Here is a 27,965-nt window from a genome sequence, read left to right on the forward strand (position 1 = left end):
ACAACAGTCTTTTGCCGTCTTTAACATCCCATAATGCTCTGTCTGCTGTTGATGGACCTTTCCTCCCAGGCAGGGTGTAATGCATTTTGTTGCCAACCAGCACTTCACGTAGGTAGAGTCTCTCTCCTGTCTGGTGATTGACAGAGCCACAGAGGCTCAAAATGCAACTAGTCAGATATTAACCGAGGCAGCAACTCACAAGTATTCCATAAAGTCTAAACACATTCTTATAACCCTAATGCCTGTTTTAACAATACTAACACAGGTGAGCCAGACTGATTCCAGCTCTGCGTTCAGTTAAGACATGGGGGCTTTTGCAAGAGCTAACACTTTATCTGCCAGTGTCACAGGCAGGATGGGCAGGGATGGTGTCTCTAGCCTCTGTTTGCCAGAAGCTGGTACGGGTGTCAGGGGATGGATCACTTGATGATTACTTGTTCTGTTCATTCCCTCTGGGGGGCCTGGCATTGGCCACTGAGCTAGGTGGACCATTGGTCTGATGCAGTGGGATGTTCTTGTGTTCAGTCTCTATCAGGAGTATCTACTCATTTGGACTCACTGGGGAGTCACAGAAAGAAACAAGGTGTGCTGAGGCAAGAAGATCGAGGGATGTGATTGTCCCCTCTATTCGACTTTGGTGAGGCCTCATCTGGAGTACTGTGTCCAGTTTTGGGCCCCACACTACAAGAAGGATGTGAAAAATTGGAAAGCGTCCAGTGGAGGGCAACAAAAATGATTAGGGGACTGGAAACATGACTTCTGAGGAGAGGCTGAGGGAACTGGGATTGTTTAGTCTGCAGAAGAGAAGAATGAGGTGGGGTTTGATAGCTGCTTTCAACTACCTGAAAGGGGGTTCCAAAGAGGATGGATCTAGACTGTTCTCAGTGGTAGCAGATGACAGAACAAGGAGTAATGGTCTCAAGTTGCAGTAGGGAAGGTTTAGGTTGGAGATTAGGAAAAACTTTTTCACTAGGAGGGTGGTGAAACACTGGAATGGGTTACCTAGGGAGGTGATGGAATCTCTTTCATTTGAGGTTTTTAATGTCAGGCTTGACAAAGCCCTGGCTGAGAGAATTTAGTTGGGGATTGGCCCTGCTTTGAGCAGGGGGTTGGACTAGATGATCTCCTGAGGTCCCTTCCAACCCTGATATTCTATGATTCTATGAAGAAGTCCCAGTCTCAGAGCCCCTGGGGTCACACTTGCCAAAAGCTAAAACAAGGCCTCATCCCATGAAAGGGCACTCCCAGAAGAGACTGTACAAAGGCTGGAGCATCAAACAACTTTGTCCCCAAGGCAGCTGTCTCAGGTTTACAATGAGAGGGAGAATCCCCCAAAGTGACTCCTTTGGTTCATAGAATCATAGAACTGGAAGGGACCTTGACAGGTCATCTAGTCCAGTCACCTGCACTCAAGGCAGACTAAGTATTATCTAGACCAGTGCTACCCAAAGTGGTGGTCCGCAGACCGGTGCCAATCTGCGTGCAATTGGGGGAAAAAAAATTGCCGGTCCCCCACATCGCATAGCTTGAGAAGCACTGATCTAGACCATCACTGACAGGTGTTTGACCAGCGTGCTCTTAAAAATCCCCAATGATGGTGATTCCACAACCTCCCTAGGCAATTTATTCCAGTGCTTAACCACTCTGACAGGAAGTTTTTCCTATTGTCCAACTTAAGCCACCCTTGCTGCAATTTAAGGCCATTGCTTCTTATCCTATCCTCAGAGGTTAATAAGAACAATTTTTCTCCCTCCTCCTTGTAACAACCTTTTATGTACTTGAAAACTGTGATCATGTCCTCTCTGTCTTCTTTTCCCCAGACTGAACAAACCCAATTTTTTTCAATCTTCCCTCTTCGATCATGTTTTCTAGACCTTTAATCATTTTTTGTTGCTCTTTTCTGGACTTTCTCCAATTTGTCCACGTCTTTCCTGAAATGTGGCGCCCAGAACTGGACACAATATTCCAGTTGAGGCCTACTCAGTGTGGAGTAGAGAAGAAGAATTACTTCTCATGTCTTGCTTACAACACTCCTACTAATACATCCCAGAATGATGTTTGATTTTTTTGTAAAACTGTTGACTCATATTTAGCTTGTGGTCCACTATGACCACCAGATCCCTTTCCGCAGTACTCCTTCCAAGGCAGTTATTTCCCATTTTGTATGTGTGCAACTGATTGTTCCTTCCTAAGTGGAGTACTTTGTATTTGTCCTTATTGAATTTCATCCTATTTACTTCAGACCGTTTCTCCAGTTTGTTCAGATCATTTTGAATTTTAATCCTATCCTCCAAAGCACTTGAAACCACTCCGAGCTTGGTATCGTCCGCAAACTTTATAAGTGTAACACACTCTGTTACTGGGAGGGTTTCACCATGTCTCAGGGTTACACCCTGGTGGGAGGGAGCTAGGCCTGAACTGGAATAAGGTCACTCTGTGCTTCACAGTGTGGTAGAAACTAGAATGTCCATTAGCAGGGAAAAATCCAAGGGGAATCGGCTTGTGGAATGGACAAAAGCTCCATCTGAATTCTTTCACATAGATCTTCTTACCCTCGCAGGCTACAGAATAACATCTACGTTTCACTCCAGATCATCCCATCCTCCCAGGGAGAAGGAAATGGCTGCAATGGAGCTGGCTCAGGTAACGGATTATCAGGGAGCTGGTGGTGGGTTCTGCTTGGAGGGAGAGGAGCAGTAAATGCATAGGAAGTTGGGAGCTGCTAGAGGTGGTGGGAGGCAGGAAATATCTAGGGTGGAGAAAGGGAGGGGACAGGATGTGACAAACCTGCTGAGACTTGTGTAATCTAGGTTGCGATGGGTTGTCACCCCCAGGGTGCAGTCTTGGGGGCTTCTGGGAACCGCTGTGCCCTCTAACCCTCAAGCTGGGCTGGCCCTTCTCACACTGCTTTGCTGGAGATGCAGCCAGCCTCTCTAGGCCCTGTTATCACCCAACACAACAGCAGCTGGCGCCATACACCCAACTAAGCTACCTGAGTGCGTTACCTAAGCCACTCAAGGACAGATAGAAGACAACAGCCAATTTCCCAGCTCCCCAACTTTGCACACCTGCTGTAGTATAAATCCAGAATTATACCATCTTATAGTGCACAGGGATCTGTATAATGTAAGCTCATTAATATAGTTCGCCTTCCCCTGGATATGGGAAAGATATGTAGAACAAGCTTGTGCTAACCAAGCTGAGATTTTCCCCAGACACTTCACTCAAAATACACAGATTAAGATAAAGCATAAAACAAGTTTATTAACTACAGAAAGATAGATTTTAAGTGATAACAAACAGATCAAAGCAGATTACTTAACAAATAACCAAAAATTCAAACTAAGCCCAACATACTAGATGGATAGAATTTGGATTAGCAATTTCTCACCCTGACTGATGATACAAGCAGTCCATCAAGTTTCAATACACAAGCTAGAAATCCCTTTACCCTGGGACCAGCACTTCCCCCAGTTCAGTCTTTGTTCCTCAGATGTTTCCAGTTCTCTTGTGTGGGGAATGAGGCCAAGAGATGATGTCACACCCCACCTTGTGGCTTTTCCATATGTCAGGAACCCTTTGTTCCAAACTCAATTCCTAGTCCACTTTGTGGAAAAATACAGATACCAAAATGGAGTTCAGTGTCATGTGATCTGGTCACATGACCTAGCATGCCCTGCTGAGTCATGGTAGCCATGATTCATAGGCTGGCTGAAACATTCACAGGAAGGCTAAGGTCTTCCCTGGTCCATTGTCTTTGTTGATGAGCCATCACCACTGTCTTGCTTCTTCATTGTTGTACCTTAAAGGCTAGTTGTGGGTGTTACCCAGAGTAAGCACATTTGAAATACAGATACAGAGTCAATATCCATAACTTCAGATACAAAGATGATACAGGCACACAAATAGGATAATCCTATTCAGCAAATCGTAACTTTTCCAATAACACTGCACATGACGCATCTTGCACAAAATGCATCATAATTATGTCCGAATCATACTATAATCCTACCACTATGCTGAATATGGGGTGTAGTGTCAGATAGGGCGTAATTTCAAGGCACAGGAGTTGGGAATGGAACTTCCCCTCTTTGTGGAACAGGAAATAACCCTCCAGCCAGGGCTGAAAAAACTTCCCAGATTCCCAGTGCTGGAACCTGAATCTACTGACACTTCATTAGTTACCACCACCCCCAGTCTGTGTGGCAACTGCAACCTTTATCAGTGATGGTTTTATACAGTAAATCCTCACTTAACGTTGTAGTTATGTTTCTGAAAAATGCAACTTTAAGTGAAATGGTGTTAAACTAATCCAATTTTCCATAAGATTTAATGTAAATGCCGGGAGTTAGGTTCCAAGGAAATTTTTTTGGGGCAGACAAAAGGCATTATGTACAGCTGTTTGGCAGCGCTTAGGACTTTCTGGGAAGGAGAGGGAGGAGTGGAGACACAGCGCTTCCCCGCTCCTCCCTGTCCCTCTCAGAAAGTCCTAAGCACCACCAAACAGCTGTTTGGTGGTGGGGGAAGCGCTGGGAAGGATGGGGAGGAGGCGGAGAAGAGGAACTTATGCATTGCTCTCCTGTAAAGTCGCTGCTCTTCCTTGAAAGCTTACATGCAGTGCACAGAGCAGGCAGCCAAACGATGGTATAAGGGAGCATTGCACAACTTTAAACGAGCATGTTCCCTAATTGAGCAGCGACGTAACTTTGAAACAATGTTAAGTGGGAGGACGTTAAGTGAGGAGTTACTGTATTCTCTTCTAGGTCATTGATAAGAATGTTAAATAGCAGAGGGCCAAGAACCAATCCTTGCGGGAACCCGCTAGAAATAAATCCATTCGACCATGATTCCCCCTTTACAATCACAGTTTTTAATCTATTTAATGTATGCCGTTTTTATTATGTATCATTCTAGTTTTTTAGTCAAAATATTGTGCTGAACGAAGTCATATACCTTACAGAAGTATATTACATCAATACTATTAGCTGCAACGAAACTTTTTATCTTATCCAATAATGATACCTTTATTAATGGGTACTAATTATATTACCCTCCTTTAATTCTTTATTAATGAAATCCAGTATCGGCTGATCAGACTTGCCCAGTATCGATGTCAGACTAACACTCTTATAATTAGCTGGGTCATCTCTTTTACACTTTTTAAATATTGGCACAGCATTAGCTTTATTCCCAGTCTTCTGGAATTTCCCCAGTGTTCCAAGTCCTAATTTAAAATCAACATTAACAATCCACCATGCTCCTCCACCAGGTCTTTTAAAACTTTTGGATACAAGTTATCTGGACCCGCTGATTTAAACATGTCTAACTTTAATAGCTACTGTTTAACGTCCTCATGAGTTATTGTTGAAATGGAAAGAATGTCGTCGTCAACATCTTATGATATGAGTACATCATCTGCTTTTCTCCAAATCCAGGAGAGAAATATTTATTGAACACTTTTACCTCTTCTGCGTTATTTTTGATAATTCTGCCATTTCCATCTAGTGATTTACCACTACCATTGTTAGGATTAATTTTGTACTTTAAAAGCTTCCTTCTTATTTTATTGGTTGGTCATTGATTTGCTGATAGCTTCCCTTATCAATTTTCTACAATTCTGACCTAACTTTTATAGATTCATAGATATTAAGGTCAGAAGGGACCATTATGATCATCTAGTCTGACCTCCTGCACAACGCAGGCCACCGAATCTCACCCACTAACTCCTGCAATAAACCTCTCACCTATGTCTGAGCTACTGAAGTCCTCAAATTATGGTTTAAAGACTTCGAGGTGCAGAGAATCTTCCAGCAAGTGACCCGTGCCCCATGCTACAGAGGAAGGCGAAAAACCCACAGGGACTCTTCCAATCTGCCCTGTAGGAAAATTCCTTCCCAACCCCAAATATGGCGATCAGCTGAACCCTGAGCATGTGGGCAAGATTCACCATCCAGATACCCAGGAAAGAATTCTGTGTAGTAACTCAGATCCCACCACTTTTCTTTACTATTGACATCCCCTTTCTTCCATATATTTTATTTGGAGAGTGTTGGGATTCCTAACAGGGAGCCACCAGCAGTGTCCATAGATAGTCCCATCTCCTATATCAAGCTCTGGCTAGTAGGTATGTGATAAATGTGAAGACCCTGCCTCTGTCTGTCAGCTGGCAGACACAAAGGTTCTTTCTTTCTACCCTCTGATGCCTCCTGGTTGCTGTAAGCAAGGTGGGGTGGGACTGTTAACATGTGCCTCCCAGACCTTCCATTTACCTGGTCCTGCTGTTCCATGAATAGTGGGGCTGTCACTGGGGTAGCAGGTACTGAGTGTTGGACTCTTGCTCTTTCAGGGGCCGGTGACTTTCGAGGAGGTGGCTGTGGATTTCACCAGGGAAGAGGGGGCTCTGCTGGACCCCACTCAGAGATCCCTCTACAGGGATGTCATGCAGGAGAACTATGAGTCAGTGGTCTTGCTGGGTAAGGAGTCCTGTCCCCTCGGTTATTCGAAGCTGTGGGGTCTCTAAAGAACCTGAGTAGTAGTAACTTTATACCTTTATTCATCCTACAAGTTTTGACAAGTTTCCTTGCCCCCTTTTTTTGCCTTATCCCCCACTCACTAGTATAATTTTTGGACATGTGCCTTTTTGGTGCCATCAGTCATTTTAAAATTGCATTTAATGTATCCTTATTGGATACATTAATAACTATAGCTTTCATGCCTTCCTCATTTTAAGAAGAAAATATGTTGCCTGTAGAATTCTAAGTTAAGTAAATAGGTGTATGACTCTGTTACGATGCTGGTTCTGGTGGGACCCAACTGAGAGTGCCAATTCAGGACAAATTGCTTAAAGCAGGGCAGTTACAGCCCAAGGCTGGGGTTTTCCCACCTCTAAGGCAAACCAAACCAAACTAGCCAGACAGAAAGGACTTTGGTTTTACCCCACTGGCTAACAACAAGTCACACAAGCAATTCCCTTAGACACTCCAGTTTCCCAGTATTGTGACAGATTTCTGTCAGCAGTCTGTCTGAGCCGTCAGGTGATCAGGCTGAGGCCACAGAATTGTTAAGGGAGGAGATGACGGAACACATCAGGTGTCTAAATTTTTAAACTTTATTGATAAAATAATAAAATAACAGCGGAGAGTGCTGGAAATGCTTCTATGTTACTCGAAGGAAGGAAGAGTTAGTGCCCCAAGCCCTAACCCACTTTCATACTCACATACGCCCGACCCAAAGCTGGCCAAGCCTGGGTTTAACGTAAGAAGAAGAGTGGGGGAAGGGTGGACGGGAGTGCTGTCCTGGGGCCAGGTCATCAGAGGATTCGCTGTGATCTCCAAGTTGCTCCAGCTCTTAAGAGGGTTTTAAGTCCTGGGCTCCTTGTGCGGGGTGCTTCGTTCAGGGACCTCTGCTCCTGGTGCCCTCTGTGCCAGTCCAAACCAGCTTTCCATGGTGTCTTCAGCTTTCTCAAAACACCCTCGCTCCAGGGATGCAAGGCTCAATGCCCTCTCTTGCTCTCTCGCCGGTGTTTTCAATCTCTTCAGTCTTAGACCTTGTTTTCTTCTTTCCTGGCCTCGCTGCCTTGTAGGTCTGTGCAGTTGGGGTTTTCTTTCTCATGGCTGCTCGGGCACATTCACGCCCCTGTCTTTCTTGGCTGTCAGCCAAGTCTTGGCTGTGAGCAGCGTCGTTGGGCTGGGGCCAGCGTCATATCATTGGACTGAGCTTGCTAGCTGCAGTGTTGAGTTAACCCGTTCTCTTCTCTCTTTCTCCTTCCCCCTTTGGCCTCTTGCAGCCTGCAAAAGAATCTTCCACTCCCCACTCACACCTTTGACCCTCCCCAAAATGCTTTGCGATGCTTGCAACAGTGTTAGCAACATGCAGTACTGATCTGCCTTCCCCAGGGGAATCCCTGAGGTTGTGACAGTATCACCACCAGAGCCACTCATTGTGGGGATAAATGGTTATGAAAACCAATACCCCAGTAAAAGAAAAAAGGTTCTCTAGATCTCAAAGGGCCAAGCCTCAGACCCAGGTCTATATACAAATCAGATCTTACTCACAAATCATGCTGTTGCCAATCCTTTAGAATCTAAAATCTAAAGATTTATTTATAAAAGGAAAAAGATATAGATGAGAGCAAGAATTGGTTAAATGAAATTAATTACATACATAATAGCAAAGTTCTTAGTTCAGGCTTGTAGCAGTGATGGAATAAACTGCAGGTTCAAATCAAGTCTCGGAGGACATCCACAGCCTGGGATGGATCATCAGTCCTTTGTGTAGAGCTTCCATTTGTAGCAAAGTCCCTCCAGAGGTAAGAAGCAGGATTGAAGACAAGATGGAGGAGCTGCAGCAGCTTTTTATAGTCTCTTGCCATGTGGTCATTCTTTCTTTGTCCCAAGACAAGCTGTCCATCACATGGCCTGGAAAAACCTCAAGAGTTCTGTTCATACACCTGTCCCTGCATACCTTGCTGCTTCACAAGGTGTATCTGCCTTCTCTCAATGGGTTAGTTGTAAAGCTGGTGGTCCTTAATGGGCCACCCAGCAGGCTGGGCAGAGCTGACCCCAACTTGTCTGGGGTGTCACCCAGAAGCATAGCATAAGTTGAAATACAGACAGTATAGAGCCAATATTCATAACTTCAACTACAATTTGATTCACATATATAGACAGTATAAACATAACCAGCAAATCATAATCTTCCCACAGACACCTCACACCACAACCTTTGTACCATATTTTCTGCAAATATATAACAGTGGTTGCAATAGTGATCTGTACAGTTACTGATTCTGTCAATAACATCACAGACTCATGCATAGCTTGTGTGACAGTCAGATGAGCTCCTCTTTTGATAGAAGAATGTATAATGCTGCCATTCGGGACCCCATGGGTGAGGGGAGGAGAAGAGGGGGAGTAGATCATTTTTGGGTGCCAGGACTTGGGGAGGGTGTGTGCAGGATTAGAGCTAAGAAGCAGCAGGGAGGGATGAGGTAGTGAGAGATGGGGAGAACATAAGAAGAGCCATACTGGGTCAGCCCAGAGGTCCATGAAGCCCAGTATCCTGTCTTCTGACAGTAGCCAATGGCAGGTGCCCCAAAGGGAATGAACAGACAGGTTATCATCAAGTGATCCTGTCACCCAATCCCAGTTTCTGGCAAACAGAGGCTAGGGACACCATTCCTGCCCATCCTGGCTAATAGGGGGGGAACACAAGAAGCTCCCAAGGTGCTGGGAGGTGGTGCCGGCTGAGCATAATGGGAAGAAGGGGAGGGGAGTGTGGAGAAAGAGCACCCGGGAGGTGGCCTGGGTGCATCAGTGGGAGGGAGGAGAGTTTGGGATCTAGAGCTGTGGGGGATCCCAGACCTTTAACCCCAAATCCTTACCCAAGCCTTGTTGCTTTAGACCCTACACTCCAGTTTTATTTCTGTTCAGTTTCTCTTCATTATACATTTTTTCCTTAAAAACATCTAAGCAAGGAGATTCTGCCACCTCCTAGGTAACCCATTCCAGTGCTTCACCACCCTCCCAGTGAAAACATTTTTCCTAATATCCAACCTAGACCTCCCCCACTGCAACTTGAGACCACTGCTCCTTGTTCTGTCATCTGTTACAACTGAGAACAGTCTAGATCCATCGTCTTTGGAACCCCCTTTCAGGTTGTTGAAAACAGCTATCAAATCCCCCCTCATTCTTCTCTTCTGCAGACTAAACAATCCCAGTTCTTCCTGCTCCCAAAAACATAACGAGTCCATGTATGCTTCCCAGTTCCCTCAGCCTCTCCTCATAAATCATGTGCTCCAGCCCCCTAATAATTTTTGTTGCCCTCCGCTGGACTCTTTCCAATTTTTCCACATCCTTCTTGTAGTGTGGGGCCCAAAACTGGACACAGTACTCCAAATAAGGCCTCACCAATGCCGAATAGAGGGGAAGATCTCATCCCTTGATCTGCTGGCAATGCTCCTACTTATACAGCCCAAAATGCCGTTAGCCTTCTTGGCAACAAGGGCACACTGTTGACTCATCCAGCTTCTTGTTCACTGTAACCCCTCGGTCCTTTTCCGCAGAACTGCTGCCTAGCCATTCGGTCCCTAGTCTGTAGCAGTGCATGGGATTCTTCCGTCCTAAGTGCAGGACTCTGCACTTGTCCTTGTTGAACCTCATCAGATTTCTTTTGGCCCAATCCTCTAATTTGTCTGGGTCTCTCTGCATCCTATCCCTGCCTTCCAGCGTATCTACCACTCCTCCCAGTTTACTGTCATCTGCAAACTTGCTGAGGGTGCAATCCACGCCATCTTCCAGATCATTTATGAAGATATTGAACAAAACTGGCCCGAGGACCGACCCTTGGGGCACTCCGCTTGATACCGGCTGCCAACTAGACATGGAGCCATTGATCACTACCCGTTGAGCCCAACAATCTAGCCAGATTTTTATCCATCTTATAGTCCATTCATCCACCCCATACTACTTTAACTTGCTGGCAAGAATACTTTGGGAGCTGTATCGAAAGCTTTGCTAAAGGCAAGGAATAACACGTCCACTGCTTTTCCCCTCATCCACAGAGCCAGTTATCTCGTCATAAAGGCAATTAGATTAGTCAGGCATGACTTGCCCTTGGTGAATCCATGTTGACTGTTCCTGATCACTTTCCTCTCCTCAAAGTGCTTCAAAATTGATTCTTTGAGGACCTGCTCCATGATTTTTCCAGGGACTGAGGTGAGGCTGACTGGCCTGTAGTTCCCCGGATCCTCCTCCTTCCCTTTTTTAAAGATGGGCACTACATTATCCTTTTTCCAGTCGTCCAGAACCTCCCCTGACCGCCATTAGGTTTCAAAGACCATGGCCAATGGCTCTGCAATCACATCCGCCAACTCCTTTAGCACCGTCGGATGCCGTGCATCCGGTCCCATGGACTTGCGCTCGTCCAGCTCCTTGCCCCTCCATGCATGTTCCGAGGTAATAAGCAATACTCTGATAATGACATTTTACCTCTAGCATGTATAAAATTGCCCACAAGACATGAGACTAGGTCATAGATCATAAAATCACATCAGAGTCAACAGGAGTGAGCGTTTGGAGAGTGTGTTCTCCCCCACCCACCCATCTTTCCCCCATCTACAGCAGCTGCAAGCTGTCTTCCCTCCAGGCTCCTTAGATCTTTGAACCTGTTCCTCCCAAGGTTGCGTGGCCCAGTTCTTCTTTCTTACATTCTCCTTTTCCAGAATAATTGGAGGCTGTTGCTCCTGAATTTTATTGTTTAATTACCCAGCCTTCTCCACACATTGGGGGAGTTTAATTGTCCCTCCCATTACACCTTAGTCACTGTGCCTGCCCCATGAGGCATTGCAAACCCTTCCCAAATCACCCTGCGGCCAGGTGCTTGGTGGGATAGCTACCACAATGCACTGCTCTCTTTGCTGTTGCAAGAGCTGCTAATGTGGATGCGCTCCACCCTCACGAGGAGCACAGGGTGGGGACACAACCGCAGTTTAATTTCAGCGCTTTAATAAAAGTGGTATGATTTGTGCAGAAACTTGCCAGTGTAGACGTTCCCAAAGGCAATTCAAAAGTCTCTCACACCACAAGTTCCAACAGTCTGACTGGCTGAATCTTTCAGTCAGGATCCCTCCCCAGTCCAGTGCTGCTTCCTTTGTTCTTTATTCCCCAAAATGTGCTTTTGCGATGTCACAGTTCTGGGGTAGCTAAGCTTTAGACCTGCCTCTATGGTCTGCTTAAGGAATGCCCTCTCAAGTATCAGGCCTCTAGCCAGCCCCTCTCTATGGGTAGGGACCCACATGCCTCTACTTTTTGATCAGGGTTTGAGGATTGCAGCTTGTCCTCCACTGTGTTCACTGGACTAATGACCAGTTCTTGTGCTTTGCTTTCTCTCCAAGGGCTGTGAGCAGTTGGTGTGTGATAGAGGTAGGAATTTTGGAGATACTTGTAGGATGCCAATACACACCTCAGTTTCCCTCTGTTATTGATATTGCTATGATTATAAAGAGCAGGAGACATGAGGTGTTTTGTCACATAACTGTCATGGGGTGATATGAATGGGTCATTAAGGACTGGCTGGGACCAACCTACATCAATGGAATACCCGACAGAGACAAGGGAGTAATTTTCACCTGTCCATGGGAGGATTTCCGCTTGGCTGAGTGAAGCATACAGGACTTGTTATGTTTTTGGGAGCAGGAAGAACTGGGCTCGCAGATGCAGGGAGCTCTACTGGAGTGAAGACAAATGGACAGGCACAGTGAAAGGAAACCAAAATGTTTTCTACAGCAGCATGGCTCAAGGGCAGTGGCCAGTATAGACTATATTGTCTTCTTTGCTTCCCGGTGCTAATCTAAGGACTTTCCAATGGTGTGTTTTGGTTGACTAATAAACCCTGCTGTGTTTTATGTCTGCCCAGTGTCACAGCAAAAACTTGCTGAGGTGCATTGAAGCATGCGTGAGGAACAGTCTCTGAACAGCAGTGTGGTTCAGCTGGACCTGCTGGGCAGAGCTCACAGGTTGGAATAGGAGTGTTGAAGCCATAGGCTTAGTCTCAGGTGTTGAAGCTACATGGCCCATCCTTGTGAAAGAGTGGGACGCCTTGGAGGTCTAGTGCACTCAAGGGGCACCTCCCAAGGACTGTTTAAAAGCCTGTGGATCCATGACAATGTGCCAGAGGTTAACCCTTATGGGAAAAAGATATAAAACAAGAAAATGATCTAAATTCATATTTACCATTGCCCCCTCCTCAGCCCTCATGGGAATCCCTGATCGGTTCCAAAGTGTATTAGAACCTTCCTTAAAGGCTTACCTCTTAGTTATCAGGTCATGTCAGTTTTGTTAGAGGGCTTTCCCTTCACCCTCCCACTTCCCTGGTTCTTGTCATGTAGACAGGAAGAAGCAAAAGACCAGAAGTCGGAAGTGCAGATAATGCAATGTTTATTGGGGTTAGTTTCCAAGCAAGCATATTCCGAAGCCTTTCACACTAGTCGGGCTTATCTCTGTATGCTGATAGTCTGTTCCCCAGTGTTCCCTCCCCAGCTCCGACGCTGCAGAGCGTTTACCTAGCATCCCCCTTGCCGGCTCTGACGCCGCAGAGCCTTGCCTGTGTCCCTGTTCCCGTTCCACCCCTTAACACACATGATTCCAATTTCCCTTCCCCCTCCTGATTGACCCCAGTTTATATAGTAATATTCTCAGCTATATCTTAACCAATCATTTTACTGAAATTTAACAAACCAGTTCTAACATAGTGTAACATAATTCTCTAACCAATTATATCCCACTACCCTAATTAACTTACACCTAGCAACGTTAATTATACAGCTGACAGAAACAATTAGAGAACCAGACTGATTAATAATGTAAAAGTGGTGGCCATAAATATAAAACAATACAGAAATGAGGGTTTCACAACCATTGATAAGTGATTTCTTGCCAGACAGGATGCTATCAAACTAAGTTTTCTTTAATCATCTTAAGATCTGTTTCCTTATCTGGTGGTGATGGGCACTGTCCATAGAATCATAGAATATCAGGGTTGGAAGGGACCCCAGAAGGTCATCTAGTCCAACCCCCTGCTCAAAGCAGGACCAATTCCCAGTTAAATCATCCCAGCCAGGGCTTTGTCAAGCCTGACCTTAAAAACCTCTAAGGAAGGAGATTCTACCACCTCCCTAGGTAACGCATTCCAGTGTTTCACCACCCTCTTAGTGAAAAAGTTTTTCCTAATATCCAATCTAAACCTCCCCCACTGCAACTTGAGACCATTACTCCTCGTTCTGTCATCTGCTACCATTGAGAACAGTCTAGAGCCATCCTCTTTGGAACCCCCTTTCAGGTAGTTGAAAGCAGCTATCAAATCCCCCCTCATTCTTCTCTTCTGCAGGCTAAAGGATCGTCTTCCTAACAGCCCAATACAACCTTATTTCAATGTGACTGGTTTGGGATGTGAGGATGTGACCCTACGCTTCCCAGCTTATGGCTGCCCCTGCTGTTTAGCCAAAGGCCTTAGCCTAACAACAATGCCTCAGACTATCCTAGTGAGAGAAGGCCCATACATAGGCAGACTGTGATTTTTATTCTTTGTTTTTATACCCCTGTAACTAGCCAAGTGATTAAAAATACAGTAACTCCTCACTTAATGTTGTAGTTATGTTCCTGAAAAATGCAACTTTAAGTGAAACGATGTTAAGCGAATCCAATTTCCCCATAAGAATTAATGTAAATGGGGGGGTTAGGTTCCAGGGAATTTTTTTTTTTTGCCAGACAAAAGGCATTATATACATTTTAAACAATTTTAAACAAGCAATTTAATACAGGTGTAAGTTTTAAACTATTTTAAAGCTATTTTGGGGGGAGGGATAGCTCAGTGGTTTGAGCATTGGCCTGCTAAACCCAGGGTTGTGAGTTCAATCCTTGAGGGGGGCATTTAGGGATCTGGGGCAAAAATTGGGGATTGGTTCTGCTTTGAGCAGGGGGTTGGACTAGATGATCTCCTGAGGTCCCTTCCAACCCTGATATTCTATGATTCTATGAAAACAACAATTTAATATACAATCATCATTGCTGAGTATGAAGCTTGGTTGAGGTGGTGGAGTCAGAAAGTGGAAGAGGGTGGATTGTCCAGCTGCTGTTCTTGCTGAACTTTCTGAACGTGAAAAAACAAATCTAGAGATTGTTTTGCTTTCCTTTTTTTTTCTTGGTAAATTTCTTTATAGCAAGTCATTAGATGATCAACTCCCCTAATCACTTTGGAGCTGCATTTCCTGTCAAGATCATCATCACTCAGGATTTGCAAGCCTGCCTTAACGTGCCTCTTCTCCCCCCACACCACCTCCTGCTTTCGTCCACACGCTGCATCCTCGCTTCGCCCCCTCCCTTCCCTACCTCCTGCCTGTGGCAGTCAGCTGGTTGCGGCATTCAGGAGTGAGGGGGGAGGAGTGAGGAGTGAGGACTTGGCTTGCAGGCTCCCCCACCCTCTCCTGCCTCCTGAATGCTGCAAACCAGCTGATTGCTGCAGGCAGGAGGCAGGGAAAGGTGGGGGAGGCTGCGTGCAGACTCCTTACTCCTCCCCCCTCCCTCCTGCCTCCTGAATGCCACAAACCAGCTAATTGCCACAAGCAGGAGGCGGGGGGAGCAGGGGGAAGGCGCTGATCTGCAGGGTCTGCTGGTGGGCAGGAGGTGCTGGGGGGGGCGCATAGGAGAGCTGATAGGGGGGCTGCCAGCTGAGGACAAAGCAGGCAGCTAAATAACGTTATAGCGGAGCATTTCACAACTTTAAATGGAGTATGTTCTGTAGTGGAGCAGGGACGTAAGAGTGAAACAACATTAAGCGAGAGGAAGTTAAGTGGGGAGTTACTGTACACCTAAGTTGTTAAAGTATAGGCTTTACAGGCAGGCCTGAATATCTATATTCTAACAGTGCATTATACCCCCATTTTGTGTCTGTCTTGTCTATTTAGATTGTAAATTCTTCAGGGCATTGGCCATCTACTATTCTCTGTACTTTGCCTAGCACAATGGGGACCCACTGTTAGTTGGTCCTTAGGCACTAAGGTAATGAATATGATTTATAATAATAACAACTCTCCTGCCACTTTGAGCCAAGGAAGATGGCCTTGGGATCTGAGGATGAGGGGAAAGCAGTGGACGTGTTGTTCCTTGACTTTAGCAAAGCTTTTGACACAGTCTCCCACAGTATTCTTGCCAGCAAGTTAAAGAAGTATGGGCTGGATGAATGCACTATAAGGTGGATAAAAAGTTGGCTAGATTGTCGGGCTCAATGGGTAGTGAACAATGGCTCCATGTCTAGTTGGCAGCCGGCATCAAGTGGAGTGCCCCAAGGGTCGGTCCTTGGGCCAGTTTTGTTCAATATCTTCATAAATGATTTGGAGGATGGTGTGGATTGCACTCTCAGCAAGTTTGCAGATGACACTAAACTGGGAGGAGAGGTAGATAAGCTGGAAGGTAGGGTTAGGTTACAGAGGGACCTAGACAAATTAAAGGATTGGGCCAAAAGAAATCTGATGAGGTTCAACAAGGACAAGTGCAGAGTCCTGCACTTAGGACTAAAGAATCCCATGCACCACTACAGACTAGGGACCGAATACCTAGGCAGCAGTTCTGCAGAAAAGGACCTAGGGGTTACAGTGGACAAGGAGCTGGATTTGAGTCAACAGTGTGCCCTTGTTGCCAAGAAGGCCAATGGCATTTTGGGATGTATAAGTAGGGGCATTGCCAGGGGATCGAGGGACGTGATCATTCCCCTCTATTCGACGTTGGTGAGGCCTCATCTGGAGTACTGTGTCCAGTTTTGGGCCCCACACTACAAGAAGGATGTGGAAAAATTGGAAAGCTTCCAGCAGAGGGCAACAAAAATGATTAGGGGACTGGAACACATGACTTATGAGGAGAGGCTGAGGGAACTGGGATTGTTTAGTCTGCAGAAGAGAAGAACGAGGGGGGATTTGATAGCTGCTTTCAACTACCTGAAAGGGGGTTCCAAAGAGGATGGATCTAGACTGTTCTCAGTGGTAGCTGATGACAGAACAAGGACTAATGGTCTCAAGTTGCAGTGCGGGAGCTTTAGGTTGGATATTAAGAAAAACTTTTTCACTAGGAGAGTGGTGAAACAGTGGAATGCGTTACCTAGGGAGGTGGTGCAATCTCCTTCCTTAGAAGTTTTTAAGGTCAGGCTTGACAAAGCCCTGGCTGGGATGTTTTAGTTGGGGATTGGCCCTGCTTTGAGCAGGGGGTTGGACTTGATGACCTCCTGAGGTCCCTTCCAATCCTGATGTGACTGCTTAAAAATGAGTTGGGATTAAAACCATGGAATAATCTTTGTGACACATATCCCACAAATTCCGCTGACCTCCCTTGTTTTCTTTGCCTGGAGTAGGGTTTCCAGTTTCCAAACCTGGTGTGATCTTGCAGCTGGAACGAGGGGAAGATCTGTGGGTCCCAGACCTCCAGGGCTCTGAGCAAAAAGTGCTCCCGAGAGCTGCCTGCTGGTTTAACCAATTCCAGGTGAGGAATTGTTTAAACCAACTCAAAAACTGTTTGGGAATGCAGGAAACATTTGGGATTCCCTACAAAGAGCCTGTGAGCTCTCCAAGTTCAGGATTGTTCCCTGTAGGCGTGGAATCATTATGGCAGATGTCACCTATTCTGACTTACAACTGGCAGCCCGTCCCTCTCCGATCTCGCTTTCCCTGAGTGTTCTGGTGAGATGCGGACCAAAACTGATCCTTTCCTCTCTCCTCTGAGGAAGGGGTTGGGGAAAATCAGCTCCTGATAGGTTTGATCTCTCCCACACATATTTTGGTTTGTTCATCCCCTTCTCCATTCCTTTCTCTGAGATTTCCTTTCTTTCTGACACAGGGAGTGACCTATGTCTGGATTCTCTCTGTCTCCCATCAGGTGATGGGATGGTGAGTGAAAATGAGGAGGAGAAACCCCAGCAGGAAGATGCTGAGGAAGAAGAACCACATGGAACGTTATCAGGAAGATCCAAAGGGAATGTTTCCAGTTGTGCACTCCCAGAAAAAGCAAAAGCATGTGAGACTGAGCAGAGGCCAGAGGAAAACTTCAGTAGCCACTCAGACCTTAATACACGTGAGAGAATCAACTTGGAAGAGACACGCTACACATGCCATAAGTGTGGGAAAAGCTTCAATCGGAGCTCAACCCTTCTCACACATTGGAGAACCCACACTGGAGAGAAACCCTACACATGCTCTGAGTGCGGGAAAAGCTTCAATCGGAGCTCTGCCCTTATCACACATCAGAGAATCCACACCGGTGAGAAACCTTATGGATGCTCTGAGTGTGGGAAATGCTTCAGTCAGAGGCCACACCTTACTGCACATCGGACAATCCACACAGGTGAGAAACCTTATGAATGCTCTGAGTGTGGGAAACACTTCATTGATAGTTCAACCCTCATCTCACATCAGAGAATCCACACAGGAGAGATGCCCTACACATGTTCTGAGTGTGGGAAAAGCTTTAATCAGCACTCACACCTTATCACACATTGGAGAACCCACACTGGAGAGAAACCCTACACATGCTCCGAGTGCGGGAAAAGCTTCAATCAAAGCTCAAACCTTATCAAACATAGGAGAATCCACACGGGTGAGAAACCTCATGGATGCTCTGAGTGTGGGAAACGCTTCATTCATAGTTCAGCCCTCATCTCACATCAGAGAATCCACACAGGTGAGAAACCTCATGGATGCTCTGAGTGTGGGAAACGCTTCAGTGATAGATCAGCCCTCATCTCACATCAGCGAATCCACACAGGAGAGATGCCCTACACATGCTCTGAGTGTGGGAAAAGTTTTAGTCGACACTCAGCCCTTATCACACATCGTAGAATCCACACAGGAGAGAAACTCTACACATGCTCTGAGTGTGGGAAAAGCTTCAATCGGAGCTCAAACCTTATCACACATAGGAGAATCCACACAGGTGAAAAACCTTATGGATGCTCTGAGTGTGGGAAACGCTTCATTCATAGTTCAGCCCTCATCTCACATCAGAGAATCCACACAGGAGAGACGCCCTACACATGCGCAGAGTGCGGGAAAAGCTTCAATCAGAGCTCTGCCCTGATCACACATCAGAGAATCCACACAGGAGAAACGCCCTACACATGCTCTGAGTGTGGGAAAAGCTTCAATCAGAGCTCAAACCTTATCACACATAGGAGAATCCACACGGGTGAAAAACCTTATGGATGCTCTGAGTGTGGGAAACGCTTCATCGATAATTCAACCCTCATCTCACATCAGCGGATCCACACAGGAGAGAGGCCCTACACATGCGCTGAGTGTGGAAAAAGCTTCAATCAGAGCTCAAACCTTATCAAACATCAGAGAATCCACACAGGAGAGATGCCCTTCACATGTTCTGAGTGTGGGAAAAGCTTTAGTCAGCACTCACAACTTATCACACATTGTAGAATCCACACAGGAGAGAAACCCTACACATGCTCTGAGTGCGGGAAACGCTTCAGTTATAGCTCAGCACTTACCACACATCAGAGAATCCACACGGGTGAAAAACCTTATGGATGCTCTGAGTGTGGGAAACGCTTCATTCATAGTTCAGCCCTCATCTCACATCAGAGAATCCACACAGGAGAGAAGCCCTACACATGCTCTGAGTGCGGGAAAAGCTTCAATCAGAATTCTACCCTGGTCACACATCAGAGAATCCACACAGGAGAGACGCCCTACGCATGCTCTGAGTGTGGAAAAAGCTTTAATCAGAGTTCAAACCTTATTAAACATCAGAGAATCCACATGAGAGAGACGCCCTACGGATTATCTGAGCATGGGAAAACCTTCAATCGGAGCTCAAGCCTTATTAGACATCAGAAAATCCACATGGGAGAGACACCCTACACCTGCTCTGAGTGCGGGAAAAGCTTCAGTTATAGCTCAAAGCTTATCACACATCAGAGAATCCACAGTGGCGAGAGACCCTACACATGCTCTGAGTGTGGGAAAACCTTCAATCAGAGCTCAAGCCTTATTAGACATCAGAAAATCCACATGAGAGAGAATTGTAATAAATGTCTTGACTAGGGCTGGCCAAAGACTTTTTTTTTTTAAATCACATTTGCTAATTCCCACATAGTGATCTTGCACCATCTTCACCGTGGTCTCTCAGCTCCCTGAGATGAGTTCCCTGCTTCTGCCTTTGCAGCTCACCCTTCTTTGGGGTCAGTCCTGTGATCTTTTCTATCAATTCCTTTCCTTTCGAGTCATAGGAGTGTGTGTCCTTCCAGCCAGGAATGTTCATCAGCTCCAGGTGGGAGAGAGGTTTGATCCCAACAAGCTACACTGAGGCAAAAACTACCTGTCCCTTACATCCACTAGGGCTGTACATGGCATTGGCTGCTCAAGTTAGTGATCTTGGTGTAAAAAGACAATTAAACTTGTAGTGCAGATGCAGCCCATGAGCAGTGGTTGGCGTTAGCTTTCCCCTTGACCTGACCTAAACTCCATCACTTTTCCTAGTCTAAACAAACCCTGAGCACCATGGTTATACTGTTCCTCCATTTCAAAGCAATTGTTAGTCATCAAGTTCCCCTTTCGGGAACAAATGGTTTCATTCCCAGTTGCTCTGATGTTGCTTCAGGTTGTTCTGGAGAGCAGATATTTTTACTACCATTTCCTCACTTATAATATATTGAACTATAACAAAGAGCTGGAACGGGGCAGGGATGGGGGGAAATGTCATTTCACCCTCTGTAACAATAAAAGAAGATAGGCTAAGTCAGAGGGATTCCCTTATTTCCTATCACCGTTCCAATCCCCCTATTGTTCAATTGGTTAGGTCAATATTTTGTCTAAAGGGCTGGGAAGAGTATTTCCTAGTAAATGACTTGTAACTAAGCAAAATACCCATGCATTTGGCTCCCAAAGCAGTTGTGGCCCAGGCCCTGCAGGAGGTCGCTCCTGAAGAGATCTCCTTCCTAATCAGATGCATGTTGCCTATTATTTGGGAAATGCAATCCCTATCTAGGTAGAGATGGGACAAATGGAAGTGACATTTCTGTTCAGCTCACTCCTGGGAGATGCTGCAAATGTGTACAAAATGAAATCCGTGTTGAAAGTGATATAGCTGCAGAAAGATACCTTTTTTTAATAGATACCTGACATTTGGTGTCTTACAAGGATTCTAAGGCACTCCTGAATTTGGTCCCTAATTTAAATCTGTGCCACCAGATTAAAGAAATAAAAGGGCATATTTGGGGAAGTTATACGTCACTATCGCTACTGATATGTTGTGGGGTTGGTGAAGAATTCTATTCCAGAGAAGTGTAAAATTACTCTAAGTAAAGTCAAAGATTTGACAAGAACTCAGGTAGAAATTGCAGGTACTAGTGGTTGATTGTTCACCCCAAAGATGGACACTATGGTGACCTGTGGCCCAGGTAAACTATTTTTAGAACACTGCTCCCTAGTTAAGTGGCATTAATGACACTCCTAAAGGATGCCATCATTACATTGGGTACAACTGTCTTTTACCATTTAGATCCAAAGTTTCATGAAGCACAGACAGAATCATAGAAGATTAGGGTTGGAAGATACCTCAAGACGTCCTCTAGTCCAACCCCCTGCTCAAAGCAGGACCAACACCAACTAAATCATTCCAACCAGGGCTTTGTCAAGCCGGGCCTTAAAAACCTTTAAGGATGGAGATTCCACCACCTCCTTAGGTAACACATTCCAGTGCTTCACCAACCTCCTAGTGAAATAGTGTTTCCTAATATCCAACCTAGACCTCCCCCACTTCAACTTGAGACCACTGCTCCTTGTTCTGTCATCCGCCACCACTGAGAACAGCCGAGCTCCATCCTCTTTAGAACCCCACTTCAGGTAGTTGAAGGCTGCTATCGAATCCCCCCTCACTCTTCTGCAGACTAAACAAGCCCAGTTACCTCAGCCTCCTCATAAGTCATGTGCCCCAGCCCCCTGATCATTTTTGTTGCCCTCTGCTGGACTGTCTCAAATTTGTCCACATCCTTTCTGTAGTGGGGGGCCCAAAACTGGATGCAATGCTCCAGGTATGGCTTCACCAGTGCCAAATAGAGGGGAATAAACAATTCCCTAGATCTGCTGGCAATGCTCCTACTAGTGCAGAGTTCAGAGTGGGGAGGGAACCCTGACATGGTGGCAGTGATGGGATCATTTTGAACCAGAAGCGCAGACCTCAGGATTTTAAAAGGACACTTTTTTTTTTTAAGCTGAGAGTAGCTTGAGGTTTGGGGTTTTTTTTCTTTGCCTGAGGACAGAGTAGTTAAGCTATAGCAAAGGAATTCACAAGCTGTTCCCCTCCTCCCCCCACAGCTCTCAGGCTAGGCTAGGCTAAGGCAGGAAAGTTAGCAAAGATGACAGAAAGTGAGGTCCAGAAGAAACTGGAATTAGCCAGAAGAAGCTGAAGAGAAACAGAAGGAATATGAAAGACACATGGACTTACAGCGCTTGGAGGTGGAGGAGAGGAAAAAGGCAAAACACTTGGAGATGGAGTTAGAGCTGAAGTTCTTATAGCTGGAAAGGGTTAAGCTGGGTCTACCAGATAACCCTAACAGTCCTTCTCCAGGTACTTCTCCCCATTCCTAAAATTTCCCCACCTACAAGGTAGGCAATGATACAGAGGCCTTCTTAGAAAATTCTGAAAGTGCCTGCCTTGGATACAGCATCTCAACAGACCAGTATATGGTGGAGCAGAGGCTGCAGCTCAGTGGACGCTTAGCTGAAATGCTTAAAGAACACATGAACAACTAAGAACTTTTTTTTAAAAAGGCCAGAATTAGAATGGAGCTAACACCCAAGCATGCCCGTCGGCAGTTCAGAGCCCTAAGATGGAAACCAGACATGGCATTTTCCCGACACGCCTACCCCATTGTAAAAAATCGGGATGCCTGGATATCAGGAGCAAGTGCTAAATCTCTGGAAGATCTGCAGGTGGGAAGAAGGTTATCCCATGGAGGGACACTGGAGCCCAGGTGTCAGCTATCCACCAGTCCTTAGTGGACCCCAAATTTATCAACCCAGAGGCCCAAGTGATGATTCAACCCTTCAAGTCAAACTCTTTAAACTAGCCTATAGCCAAGTTGCTTGTCCAGTACAAGGGCTGGTCAGGAATGTGCACTTTTGCAGTCTATCACGATTATCCCATTCCCATGCTGCTGTGGGAAGATTTGGCCAACGATGTGAAGCGGGCCAAGAGGGTGGGAATGGTCACCCGCAGCCAGGCTAAGCAAACCTCCACACCTATGCCTGTTCCTGAGCCTTCTACAGGGTCCCGTCTATGTTCCCAGAGACCCAAACTGAGGAGGTAGAACTGGATCTCATGCCAACGACTGCAATAGCAGTAGTAAATCCAGTCCCAGAGACCCAACCAGAATGAATAGGCGGAGAAACCAGCACCAGAACCATTGCCAGCACTGAATCCAGCACTTGCAACCCCGTCTACAGCTCCAAAACCAGAGGGCACCATCGAACTGCCCTGGCAGCAGCAGCTAAACCTGTGCAAGAGGCTCAGCCAGAGCCTGAAACACAACATAGTGCACCAGCAGAGAACGGTTAACAGTCAACGGAAACAGCCCCATCACCTGCATCGTGTCCAGAGGGACCAAGCCCGAGTCCACAATCCAATGAGGAACTGATGTCTCCACCATCAAGGGAACAGTTCCAGGCCGAACAGGAAGCAGATGAAAGCCTCCAGGGAGTTTGGACGGAGGCACGGAACAACCCACTACCTTTCAGCTCTTCTAATCAATCCTGGTTTGTTGTAGAAAGAGGTCTTTTATACAAGGAAACTTGTTCTGGTGGGCACCAGGAGGACTGGCATCCTCAGAGACAGTTGGTAGTTCCAACTAATTACAAGGTAAAGCTCTTGAGCTTAGCCCACGATCATCCTTGTGGCCATGCTGGGGTAAGCAGGACCAAAGACCGCTTGGGGAAGTCATTCCACAGCGTGGGAGTGGGCAAGGATGTTTCTATCTATGTCCAGTCTTGTGAAGTGTGCCAAAAAGTGGGGAAACCCCAAGTCCAGATCAAAGCCCCTCTCCAGCCACTTCCCATCATTGAAGTCCCATTTCAGTGAGTAGCTGTGGATATTCTGGGTCTTTTCCCTAAAAAGACACCCAGAGGAAAGCAGTACATACTGATTTTCATGGATTTTGCCTCCCGATGGCCGGGAGCAGTAGCTCTAAGCTACATCAGGGCTAAAAGTGTGTGCCAGGCATTAACAGACATTTTTGCCAGGGTAGGTTGGTCATCCAACATCCTTATGGATTCGGGAACTAATTTCCTGGCAGGGGCCATGAAAAACCTTTGGGAAGCTCATGGGGTGAACTACTTGGTTGCCACCCCTTAGCACCATCAAACAAATGGCCTGTTGGAGAAGTTTAATGGGACTTCGGGGGCCATGATACATACATTCTTAACTGAGCGCTCCAGTGATTGGGACCTAGTGTTGCAGTAGTTGCTCTTTGCCTACATGGCTGTACCACATCCCAGTTTGGGGTTTTCACCATTTGAACTTGTATATGGCCGTGAGGTTAAGGGGCCATTGCAGTTGGTGAAGCAGCAATGGGAGGGGTTTACACCTTCTCCAGGAACTAACATTCTGGACTTTGTAACCAACCTACAAAACACCCTCCGAACCTCTCTAGCCCTTGCTAAAGAAAACCTACAGGATGCTCAAAAAGAGCAAAAAGCCTGGTATGATAAACATGCCAGAGAGCGTTCCTTCAAAGTAGGAGACCAGGTCATGGTCTTAAAGGCGCTCCAGGCCCATAAAATGGAAGCATCGTGGGAAGGGCCATTCACGGTCCAGGAGCGCCTGGGAGCTGTTAATTATCTCATAGCATTCCCCACCTCCAACCGAAAGCCTAAGGTGTACCATATTAATTCTCTAAAGCCCTTTTATTCCAGAGAATTAAAGGTTTGTCAGTTTACAGCCCAGGGAGGAGATGACATTGAGTGGCCTGAAGGTGTCTACTATGAAGGAAAAAATGCTGGTGGTGTGGAAGAGGTGAACCTCTCCATGACCCTCAGACGTATGCAGCGATAGTACTAGCTGTGCACCAGCTTTGTGCCGATGTTCTCAGCCACCCCAGGAGTGACCAAATGGGCATACCACTCCATTGACACAGGTAATACTCGCCCAATTAAATCCCAACCTTACGAGGTAGCTCCTAATCATTTACCAGGTAACTCCTCAAGCTAAAACTGCTATAGAACGGGAGATCCAGGACATGCTACAGATGGGTGTAATCTGCCCCTCTGAAAGTGCCTGGGCATCTCCAGTGGTTCTAGTTCCCAAATCAGATGGGGAAATACGCTTTTGCGTGAACTACCATAAGCTAAATGCAGTAACTCGCCCAAACAACTATCGAATGCCACACAACAGATGAGCTGTTGGAGAAACTGGGACTTGTTTCTAGTTCATCTCTACCTTAGACTTAACCAATGGGTACTGGCAAGTACCGCTAGATGAATCCATCAAGGAAAAGTCGGCCTTCATCACCAATAAGGGGCTGTATGAATGTAATGTGCTCCCTTTCGGGCTGTGAAATACACCCACCACCTTCCAGAAACTTGTAGATGGTCTACAAGTGGGATTGGGAGAATCTGCAGTCACCTACCTTGACGATGTGGCCATATTTTCTGATTCATGGGCAGAACACCTGGAGCATCTACAAAAATTCTTCAAGCGCATAAGGGAGGCAGGACTAACTGTTTGGGCTAAAAAGTGTCAAATAGGCCTAAACAGAGTGACATGCATTGGACACCAGGTGGGTCAAGGAACTATCAATCCCCTACAGGCCAAAGTGGATGCTATCAAAAAGTGGCCTATCCCAAAGTCAAAGAAACCGGTCCAATCCTTCTTAGGCTTGGCCAGTTATTACAGGTGATTTGTACTGCAATACAGCCAAATTGCTGCCCCACTGACAGACCTAACCAAAAAGAAACAGCCAAATGCAGTTCAGTGGAATGAAGAGTGTCAGAAGGCCTTAACCAGCTTGAAGCAACACTCATGTCTGACCCTGTGCTAAGGGCCCCAGAGTTTGACAAACCATTCCTAGTAACCACAGATACGTCCGAGCGAGGTGTGGGAGCAGTTTTAGTGCAGGAAGAACCAGATCAAGAATTCTATACTGTCATATTTCTCAGTAAAAAACTGAGAGGAAAAGCCACTGTTAAATCACCAAAAAGGAATATTATGCCATTGTGTACACTCCGGAACAGCTACGCCCATATGTTTGGGGATGGCGTTTCCACCTGTAGACCGACCATGCTGTGCTGAAGTGGCTTCATACTGTCAAGGAAAATAACAAAAAACTTCTTTGGTGGATTTTAGCTCTCCAAGATTTTGATTTTGAAATACAACACATTTTAGGGGCTTCTAACAAAGTGGCTGATGCACTCTCCTGTGAAAGTTTTTCCCAGAATCATTTACGTCCTTAAAATTTGGAAAATATTGTTAGTTTTATATAATCAGTAGTGTGTCTAGAGGGGCATGTGTCTTATTAACTCTGTTTTTCTCCTAGAGCTCCAGGAAGAAATCACAGCCAGCATGGAACAGGCTGTCCAGCATCGTCTATGATTTGGGGGGCATGTCATAAACATACAAATAAAGATAGCATAAAACCTTCCTGGGCAGCTGTACTGAATCTTTACCTGTAAGGGGTTAAGAAGCTCAAATAACCTGTTGACACCTGACCAAAAGGACCAATAAGGAAAGGGGACACTTTCAAATCTGGGAAGGGAGGTTTTGTTCGTGCTCTGTTTGTTCCCTCTCTGGATGGAGAGAGAGACCAGGCAGGTACAATGTCTCCTAAAAACATACCTGAATTGAACCATCTAAAATTACAAAAGTTGTAAGGCAAGGAAATGCATTAGATTATCTTCTGTTTTAGCTTGTGAATTTTCCCTATGCTAAGAGGTGGTTTTATTCCTGTTTTGTAACTGTGAAACTGAATCCAGAGGGGAGTCCTCTGTGTTTTAAATATTTTTATTACCCTGTAAAGTTACCTTCCATCCTGATTTTGCAGGTGTGATTCTTTTACTTTTTTCTTTATAATAAAGTTCTTCTTTTAAGAACCTGATTGTCCTTGTCATAAATATAAAGGGAAGGGTAAACCCCTTTAAAATCCCTCCTGGCCAGAGGAAAAATCCTCTCACCTGTAAAGGGTTCAGAAGCTAAAGGTAACCTTGCTGGCACCTGACCAAAATGACCAATGAGGAGACAAGATACTTTCAAAAGCTGGGAGGAGGGAGAAAAACAAAGGGTCTGGGTCTGTCTGTATGATGCTTTTGCTGGGGACAGAACAGGAATGGAATCTTAGAATTTAGTAAGTAATCTAGCTAGGTATGTGTTAGATTATGATTTCTTTAAATGGCTGAGAGAAGAGCTGTGCTGAATAGAATGACTATTCCTGTCTGTGTGTCTTTTTTGTAACTTAAGGTTTTGCCTAGAGGGATTCTCTGTGTTTTGAATCTAATTACCCTGTAAGGTATCGACTATCCTGATTTTACAGAGGTAATTCCTTTACTTCTATTAAAAGTCTTCTTGTAAGAAAACTGAATGCTTTTTTATTGTTCTAAGATCCAAGGGTTTGGGTCTGTGGTCACCTATGCAAATTGGTGAGGATTTTTACCAAACCTTCCCCAGGAAGTGGGGTGCAAGGGTTGGGAGAATTTTGGGGGGAAAGATGTGTCCAAACCACGTTTCCCAGTAAACCCAGATAAAGTTTGGTGGTGGCAGTGGAAATCCAAGGGTAAAATAATTTTGTACCTTGGGGAAGTTTTAACCTAAGCTGGTAAAAGTAAGCCTAGGAGGTTTTCATGCAGGTCCCTTCATCTGTACCCTAGAGTTCAGAGTGGGGAAGGAACCTTGACAGTGCTAAAAACCAAAAGGTTTGGTCTGTGCTCACTTCGTTAACCAATTGGTTATTATATTATTCTCAAGCCTCAATAGGAAAGGGAAGGTGGTTTGGGGGGATATTTTGGGGAAATAGGGACTCCAAGTGACCCTTTCCTGAACTTTTGTGTAAATCACTTGGTGGCAGCAATACTGTCCAAGGACAAGAAAGGGAATTTGTGCCTTGGGAAAGTTTTTAACCTAAGCTGCTAGAAATAAGCTTAGGGGGTCTTTCATGCGGGTCCCCACGTCTGTACTTCAGAGTGGGTAGGGAACCCTGACAGGTCCTAGATTAACTTTTCCCCAGAGCCATGCTTTCAGCAATGCTGTGGTAGATTTAAGCAATAAACAGAATCCTCGAGCATCAAGAGAGCATCTCCTTCTTTGACTATAATGCTCTTATAACAGGTCAGATCACGGCAGGCCCTCCCACCCCCAAATGCAAGATAAGGAAAAGCACGGCCAGACCCCCCACCCCAAAATCACATCTTCCAACTAGGATGTTACTATAGGCGC

At 45.8% G+C, this 27,965-nt stretch overlaps 1 protein-coding gene across 6 annotated transcripts in view; it reads left to right on the forward strand.

Moving 5' to 3' along the window:
- LOC125629404 (uncharacterized) overlaps positions 1-27,109 on the forward strand; it is a 50,397-nt gene extending 23,288 nt beyond the window's left edge. The window contains exons 2-4 of one of the 6 annotated variants that reach the window (XM_075122261.1): positions 2,561-2,643; positions 6,347-6,473; positions 17,418-27,109. In XM_075122261.1, the coding sequence (XP_074978362.1) occupies positions 2,620-2,643; positions 6,347-6,473; positions 17,418-19,591 (2,325 nt within the window). In that variant the 5' untranslated portion in view covers positions 2,561-2,619 and the 3' untranslated portion in view covers positions 19,592-27,109. Of the gene's footprint in view, positions 1-2,560; positions 2,644-6,346; positions 6,474-16,895; positions 17,025-17,378 lie in introns of those variants that run through there. The other 5 variants (XM_075122260.1, XM_075122263.1, XM_075122264.1 and 2 more) reach the window with 5 other exon arrangements.
- The last annotated feature ends 856 nt before the right edge of the window (positions 27,110-27,965 follow it).

Source organism: Caretta caretta, chromosome 22 (genome assembly GCF_965140235.1).
Source record: "Caretta caretta isolate rCarCar2 chromosome 22, rCarCar1.hap1, whole genome shotgun sequence".
NCBI classification, from domain to species: domain Eukaryota; kingdom Metazoa; phylum Chordata; order Testudines; family Cheloniidae; genus Caretta; species Caretta caretta.